Genomic DNA, 8,420 nt, shown 5'->3' on the forward strand with positions numbered 1-8,420 from the left:
CCTGAGGAAGGGGTGCAAGACCCCGAAACGTCGACCTATGATTGATTAAAAGTCCCTCGGCTGAGGGTTTCACGAGTCTTATCCAGTCTCCGAGTGCTGCCTATTTTTTTTGTACAGTGTATATATATATATATATATATATATGTGTATGTATGTAAAAATGCGATGTCTGTCAGAAAACAGCTACAGGCGGCACTCCACGGTCTTTATAAATGAAGAAAAGTGACTTTATTCGCCAACGTTTCAAGACCTGGGCGGTCTTGTCATCAGGGTGCAAAAGTGTGACAAATAAGGAAGCTTACCTTAAATAGCGGTGTATTAACAATGGTGTCCATGAACATCCTCAATCCTGAATATTCAAAATATTCTCCAGTACAAACAGGAATTAGATAATCAACTTTTGGACACTGCAGTATATGAAAAATTAACATATGACCCTACTTTAATATATAAGTCGGAACTGGATTCCACTTTACACACGGCGGTACTTAATCAGCATCTAAGTTCTAATCTGCTAAACAACTGGTGCAACCATTTCCAAGAGTCCCGGTGATTTATACAGTCGTCCCCCCCCCCCCCCCCCCCGCAGTAGAGAGAGACTTAACAAGAATAAAAAAAAAAAACACTTACCTGAAAATCCCGCTCCTGGTCCCGCCGCTGTCCGCTCCTCCGGCCGCTTTCATGGGAGAGACGTCGTCATGACGACTTGTCTCCCATCACCCACTGCGGGAGCCGGAAGATGGCTCCCGCAGTGGGAGCAGCAGCAGCCGCTGAGAGTCTGACAGACTCTCAGCCGCTGCTGATTACACCAAACACGCAGCAGCCGGCTCCGGCGGCTGTGTGTTTGGCAGTGTGTAGCGCTGACCGAACTCCGTCCGGTCAGCGCTACACTTGACTCGGGTATAAGCCGAGGGGGTACTTTTTCAGCACATTTTTTGTGCTGAAAAACTCGGCTTATACTCGAGTATATACGGTAGATCACCTGTGCTCAAGCATGGATATCCTTAAAACATGGACTGTATGGCGGAGTTTGGGAACCTCTATCATATGGTCAGGAAGCAATTAGTTACTTATGTAGAATCAGTCATGGCTTGCGGTCACTGGGCCTGATTCATTACGGATCGCAAATCGGCCGATGGTACGTACTTCGTATGCATTGCAGTGCGCGTACGTGAGTTAGCATTGCGATCGATACAAAGCCATCACAGACTGAAGGACAGGAGGGTGTTTGGGGGTGGTGATGGAGGAGTGGCTGGAGAAACGTTGGCGTGCCTGTCCGTTTGAACGCCGTTGCATGGACGTGCATAAATTGTCCACTGCGACGGCATACACAGCTTGAGTACTCACTGCGTGCAACGAGCAATTTATGAGTAAGGTCATACCTGCTGTAATTGTGCGTGAGGGGCCGATGTTACTCGATGTTCCCGATGTATACACAGCACTGCAAGGTATTACGGATGTGACATAGCGGTAGTGGGCGTCTTTATGTTGGCTGTGCGACGGCATTGCGATAGCATTCATTAGCATATTGTTTCAGCACACCTGTGTGCGTAATCGCAGCCGCGATTGCAATAGTTATCCGTAGTGAATCAGGCCCCACTGTTCTTTAATGTTTACACACTTTTTAGCCACGAACCAATGAGTGAACAACAAATACATTTTTTTACATAAATAGTTACATTTAGATTTTCTATCTTATCCCATAGATTTGATGTATCTGCGGTTTATCCTGAATTTAAGAAACCTGGTTCCTACACACAAGTACCTTACTGCAAGAGGGCAACTTCAGAGACAGTGAGTACATATATGATACACCACTGGCTAAGAAACTCTAAAGAACATATTTCATAAAATATTAGGAGGGGAACATGCAGTAGCCAATGGCAACTACATAAATTAATTTGTGTCTCTAGAGTCCTGTAAAGTGATATCTGGTTGGTTGCTGTGGATTGAAACAGTTCATGCTCATTGCACCATGTTATTAAATAAGATCTAGTTGATGAAGTTGATTTTAGATTCAAGAAAGTTTATGAAAGATGTACAGTTCAAGGCTACATCCGAATAACAATAATGTCCTTTTAGAGGTCACAGGACACCACTTACCCCCTCTGTCCCTCATCTACCTAAGCCTCTGTTGATTGCAGGGCTGTATTTTATAGGGTAAGACTGGTTTTCTCTATATGTTTTTCTTGAGAAAGAAAACATTTTTCACGTTTTTTCTTATTTTTAAGTAAGAATGTGAATGTTGGACATAAATTGTATCTGTAAAAAGACTGTGATTTAATCCAGGCAAGACGTTTAGGGCCTGGAACCTATAATCCCTATAATCCTTTCGTTCTGGAGCGAGTTGCATCTACGCCTGGATGGAAAAGAGCAGAAGAAACAGAACGGCTGACTGTGATGCCACATGTCCTGTACAAGGAAACATGGGAGAGGAACCGTTTGCTGGTGAGGTGAAGCTGTAATTTACACTCTGGGAAACATGAATCAATTTTCTGAAACGTTTGTATGCTTGATTACTTTAGAAGCAAAACATGGGGCCTGGTCGATACAACATAAAGTCATTTCTGGAGCTAATGGAAAAGAAACCTGCCAGCGTGCGAGGACTGTGTAACACTAAAGATGTGCGATTCAAGGACGAATTAAAGGTAGAGCATGTTAAACAGTGATAGAGGAGTTCTAGGAATATGCACAATGATCCTCTACACATTGTGGGTCAGCCAAACTGTAGGCTAGTTCTAGGTACACACTGTGCATTTATGGGACCGATTAACCAATTCCCAGCCTAGTGCTGCCGGCGAACGGTCACAGTAATATAAGCATGCCCTGGCAGCGCCCCCTCTGTTTTACACGGTAGCTTGACCCGACGCTGGCGAAGCAAAGTATTTCCATTTTTGCATGTCCCCGTTGTCGGGTACAGTGTAACGCAATCTGAATAAATTACAGTAAGCTGCCATCTCCATAGAGATTTATAGGGGCGGGGGTAAGCCTCACAAACTGATTTCACTGGTGCTAATCTGTTAATAATGTAATAAAAGCACAGAAAAGCCCTTTGGTGAAAACACCAGAGAAAGGACTTTTCTCATCTTAATAAATAGACACCTGAATCAGTTCTGTACCCCCTTCCTGGCAGTGTGTGAATGATGTCACATGCAGATGAATGTTTGCTATGTGATCTATTTTGTTCATGATTCCTGTTTCTGTCCTCCACACAGAATTGTACCCCAGGACCTGGAACTTACGGCAAAGCAGGGAATCCACACACTCATAGAAGAGAGGGCTTCAGAGTCTGCCAGCTCCAAGGGTATAATGGACAGCGAAACGACTAAATGTGGCTCAGCAAGCAGCAATGTAAGTGATTATGGGATGAGAGGGGCCGTGTGTCATTGCTTTCCTAATGCACTGCTCATATTTCAGGAATGTGTGCCGGGACCAGGAACCTACAACCTAAAATGCTCCATAGATGAAACCTTGAAGCACGTTGTGGGTAAAAGAGGACCTTATGACCTATTCACCGGGCCAAGATCACAGCACATCCTGTACGGACACTTTGCTACACCTGTAAGTATGCTACAAAGTGGAACGCTTCCATTAGAGGTCATTGAATGGAAGATGCTGACCACATATAGTATGTACATGTATAAAACTGAATATAAGAAATTAGGGAACCAGTATATGACGAACGGTACAGGAGGTATACAATAGTATATGCCTGTACTTTTTTATTTTCAATTATTATATAAATGGTATACTTCTCTTTAAGTATTGTTTGTGATTTATGGCTACCATGTAATGATCACAATATTCCCTTGTTTAAAAAAATAAGAAAAAGCAATCTTCTCTGTTCTGTGGCCAACTTGGAAATCCAGAAGACTCTGGGCCTGATCAGAGATGGGTGATAATGCACAGACTGCGACTCTGCATGCAGCGGCTGTGCAATAATATGCTTATGCCACAGGTGGCGTCTAGTTTAAAATGACGCCTACTGTATGCATTGCAGATCCGAGGGGTGCAGCATCGGCTCACTCTGTGGGAACATCTGCCATCTGAGTAACCCTGTGTTGCAAGACGCAGACACTGGCCACGGCGTGCCTCAAAAACGGGGCCGACACATCTGTTTTCAAGACCACCCAGTCCCCAAACTGCCGCAGCTTGTCATTCATGTTGTGGCTTAGGGGGCACTGCTAGCGATCTCTCAGAACGAGATCTGCACATGCACAGATTCACACCATTGGGTTTGCGTACATCTCTGAATAAGGCAGATCTGACCATCAGGAGGTGAGGTTGAATAACTGCACCCTATACAATACAGTACAATAAAATACAGCCACCCACAAGATTTTATGACCTCTTGATCAAAGACACTGCAGGGGTGGTAAATGAATAAATTGTATGTGGAAATTGCCAGATTTGGCCAACTTTATCTGGAGAAACTTGTAACATTGTAGGTCAAATTGGTGTTATTATTGTCCCACTTGGTGCAGTTATGGGTGGAATGTCTATAATTGTTTACGATTAGGGAACTAATACAGAAAACAACATTTGAATTTGTTTATTTAAAATATATTTATGCAGCAGGCTCCATTAGGGTATCCACAGGGTTACCTTGGGTTATAGTCCTGGCTTGGCCATCGGGCACCACACAGTTAACTTTGTGCTCCCAGCATGCACTGGGCCCCCCTCCTATAACCCCGCCCCCAGGCCAAGGCACCTCAGTTTCAGTTGGTACCCGGCCATAGTCGGGTCACTGCATGGGGGCTGCTGGCAAAAACAGCCCCGAAGTTAAGAAGACTGCAAGTGCGGCTAGTGGGGACAGTCCAGCGGAAGCCCCCACTACCCCACCTACACCCCTGCTGGCGCTGAGCCACCGGTACTGAACCAGGGAACTCTGCAGGCTTTTCTGGGGGTCCCAGCTAGCAGGACTGTGGTCAGGTGCACAGGGAGCAACAAGGTAAGCACAGGGGGCGTCTGCGGACGGAGCCCACTGTGGCACAGTCCAGTGTCCTCAGGGCTGGGGGCTACCTGAGGGGTGCAGTTAGTGGAGCCAGGTACTCATCCTGCGCTACCACTAGACCACCAGGGATATGGGGCTGGAGCATTAATGAAGCGCTCCAGCATCCTGAGGGTTAATGGCCTGCCAGAGAGGGTGCTTTTCCGGTTTTAGACTATGGGAAAGACCCCTCTCTCACTGCACCAGCTGCCTTTCTACTGAGGCTTGGCGCGCTGGTGCTTGGGATCCTTCCCCACGGCTCCGCCTACAGAACGCACGGTGGCCATCTTGGATGCACAGCAACGCTGAGTAGGAATGTGGAGCCTGGGTCCCCCACCATCCTACCTCTCCTACAGCTTAATGTTTGGTCAGGTAGCGCTATTCCCACTTCAGACTTAGCATCTGAGTGGTTGATGATAGCGCTGTTAGTGCAGGCAAGCGCCGGCTCTGACGTGCGCACGCGTGAGACCCGGCTAGCGACGGGCGCTCCGTTGCTCCGGGTCTTGCACCAAAACGGGGCGGCTATCAATTTTGATCGACAGCTCGCACCATTTTGGAGGCGTGGCGGGGGGGTGGCTTCACAAACTGAGGCGTTCCCAAGCGAACGCCTGCCGTTTGTGGGTGGCCCCACTGACATCACCAGTGATGTCAGTGGGAGAGCTTCCGGCTCTATTAGAGCCGGAAGCTCTCTGAGGCTTGCGTCCACAAGACCCTACCACAAGCCCCGATGGTCGCGATGGCCTGGCCGGTCGCAATAGCTGTGGGTGGTCACCCACAGCTATGCGAGTTGCCTGGAGGCAAAAAAAAAACCGCCCTGAATCAGAGCGAGCGCTCTTTCAGAGCATCCGTCTCTGAATCAGGCCCTCGGTCCGCCACAGTACAGAACTTAACGGACGTTTTGCAGGTGCCCGCTCTACGGCCTGCTGAGAGACCATTAGTAGCGCCACTGTTACCACATTATGACGATGATGATGTCAGATGAAGGGGAGCTCCCGGAATCTGACTCGGAACGACCCACTTAAGCGGTTGAGTATAAGTGCAGGATTTATGTATCCGGGCTAATTAAAGCTTTCCGCAGGGTTATGGAGGATGACTGTCTCCCTGAGACTGCATCGTCTTACGCATACTTTAAAAGGTAAGGCGTCAGTTTTTCCTCTCTGGTCAGCTGGTGGACCATATGGAGGAAGCGTGGAAATTCCCAGGCAGAATGTTTCAGCCCCAAAAGAGACTCATATTCTTATCCCTTTGCAGAGGATTACTTCACTAAGTGGGACACCCCTCCTCAGGTGGATTCCCATGTGACACGCCTGATTAAGAGTGCAATCTTACCCATGCCGTCTATGTCCTCATTTAAGGACGTTTCGGACCGCAAGGTAGAGATTTACTTAACATCCATTTACTCTTTGGCCGGGGGATCCGCCAGACTGCTCATGGCGGTCTGTTGGGTGGCTTGGGCCATGGAAAAATGGGCTGATGCTTTTTAATCGTCATTCTCCTCTGATGCTTCTGAGGAGCAGACGGTGCTGGTAGTATCCGTGATTCTGCTACTTATATTAGCGAAGCAGCGTTGGATGTTAGCCTGCTTACTTCCAGGATTTCAGCAGCAGCAGTTTCGGCTTGCCGATCGTGGTGGTTACGTTCTTAGATTCCACGTCTGCATTCAAAGAAGGGCCTGGAAGGCTTGCCGTTTAATGGTCTGGTCCTCTTCGGCCCAGACCTGGATAAAATTGTAAGTACATTGGCAGCTGCAAAGTCTGCATGTCTGCCATCGCCTCAGGCTCCGTCTAGGACTGCTACTTAGGCTGAAAAGACGATCGTCCTCAAGGTAAGCAGAAGGTGCAGTCTTTTCCCAGGCCATCAGGAGCCACCAGGAAGACACCCTAGTCCAAGAAGCGACCTTGGAGTGCTAGACGCCTTGTCACCAAGCCTAGGGCAAACTCTCAGCATGAGTTGGGCCTCCCCTTGGGGAACCCCAGGGTGGGAGGCCAACTTCTTTGGTTTGCCCAGCACTGGTGGATGATTATCACAGACACCTGGGTCAGAGAAGTGGTTTCTCACGGGTACACCCTCTCCTTCAACAGAAGGCCTCCCCATCAGTTTTGTTTCCTACACTCCGGAGGTAGGCCTTCATTCCACAAAGGCTCTGGAAATCCAGAAAGTGGTAAGTTCTATGCTCCAAGACGGGGTCATAGTTCCAGTCCCCCCGTCCCTCAGGGGGATGGGTTCTTATTCCAATCTCTTTTTGGTACCAAAACCGAACGGTTCTGTCCGTCCTATTCTCAACTTCAAGGCTCTCAACAAGTCTCTGAGGGTCCCTCGGTTCAGTATGGAGACTCGACGTTCCATTATATTAGCTATGGAACCTGGGGATTTCATGGTGTCCCTGAATATTCAGGATGCCTACCTGCATATCCCCATTGCTACGGCTCCTCAGAGGTTTCTCAGATTTGCTGTATTGGATCACCATTACCAGTTTCAACCGCTGCCGTTTGTTCTTTCCGCGGCTCCGCAGGTGTTCACCAAGGTAATGGCGGTCATGGCGGCTCGCCTGCGGTTACAGGGGGTTCGCCTGTTACCTTTCATGGACAACCTGCTTTTCCTAGCAGGGTCTCCGGAGGTACTTCGCAATCATCTGCAACTGACAATATCGGTGTTGCATACTCACGGCTGATCGATTGGAAAAAGTCCTCACTGATGCCATCTCAGAGGATGATGCATCTGGGAGCACTGTTGGACTCTCAGCAGCAGAGAATCTTCTTTACAGAGGAGAAGATCTCAGCCCTACATACCAGGTTACGTTCCTGTCTCCAGGGTCGCCAGGTGTTCATTCACTTGGCATTGAGATTACTGATTTCCATGGTGTCGACATTCGACATGGTGGAATATGCCCAGTTTCGTTCAAGACCTCTACAGAGGCTGATCCTCTTCAGATGGGATGGATCACATGGTCGGATTAAGGATTCTGCCTTTGAACCTCTATACACCCCTGCCTATACCTTCTGATATCCTGCCTATAAACCTCTAAGGACGACGCTATTTTGCGTACGCAGTTATACAGTAAATAAAGACTCCAGACCTAGAACCTGTGGTTCCAAAGCACAAAATATTATTCAAGCAAAAGTACAGTCAGTTACACGCTAGTTATAAGTACAAATTTAGCGCAAAGGAATTATACAGACCCAAGTACAGTTATACATACGCAGCGCTCTGGACCAGATGTAGGCATCAGCAAGAAACCCCTCGTCAATCAGCATTCAGCACGAAGACTCGAAACCCAGGGTCAGAGCACACATATTTATACCCTCCAGAAATAGACAACACAATAGAGAAGTTTGTTGCTAATACCATTGGTCCTAAAGGAGAGGGCATATGTTACAAGGCATTTAACAGGTTGGTTCAAATATACACAGTCCAGCCTCTAACAACTGGT

General features: G+C 47.7%; 1 protein-coding gene across 1 annotated transcript; it reads left to right on the forward strand.

Annotated features, from left to right (window-relative positions):
* Positions 1-1,712: 1,712 nt before the first annotated feature.
* Positions 1,713-3,494, forward strand: LOC148431202 (ciliary microtubule-associated protein 2-like). Its single transcript, XM_088466226.1, has 5 exons — positions 1,713-1,794; positions 2,290-2,448; positions 2,526-2,648; positions 3,216-3,351; positions 3,418-3,494. The coding sequence occupies exons 2-4, from the start codon at positions 2,401-2,403 to the stop codon at positions 3,327-3,329; spliced, it is 285 nt and encodes a 94-aa protein (XP_088322352.1). The 5' UTR covers positions 1,713-1,794; positions 2,290-2,400; the 3' UTR covers positions 3,330-3,351; positions 3,418-3,494.
* Positions 3,495-8,420: the final 4,926 nt, after the last annotated feature.

Source organism: Taudactylus pleione, unplaced genomic scaffold (assembly GCF_031769625.1).
Source record: "Taudactylus pleione unplaced genomic scaffold, aTauple2 ptg002677l, whole genome shotgun sequence".
Classification (NCBI taxonomy): Eukaryota; Metazoa; Chordata; class Amphibia; order Anura; family Myobatrachidae; genus Taudactylus; species Taudactylus pleione.

What these genes read in the sequence shown, in the direction of transcription:
- LOC148431202 (XM_088466226.1), top strand. Translation starts at nt 2,401, where the DNA reads ATGCCACATGTCCTGTACAAGGAAACATGGGAGAGGAACCGTTTGCTG. An exon ending in GGGAGAGGAACCGTTTGCTG is followed by an intron (nt 2,449 to 2,525) that starts GTGAGGTGAAGC and finishes TGATTACTTTAG; the next exon opens with AAGCAAAACATGGGGCCTGG. An exon ending in GATTCAAGGACGAATTAAAG is followed by an intron (nt 2,649 to 3,215) that starts GTAGAGCATGTT and finishes TCCTCCACACAG; the next exon opens with AATTGTACCCCAGGACCTGG.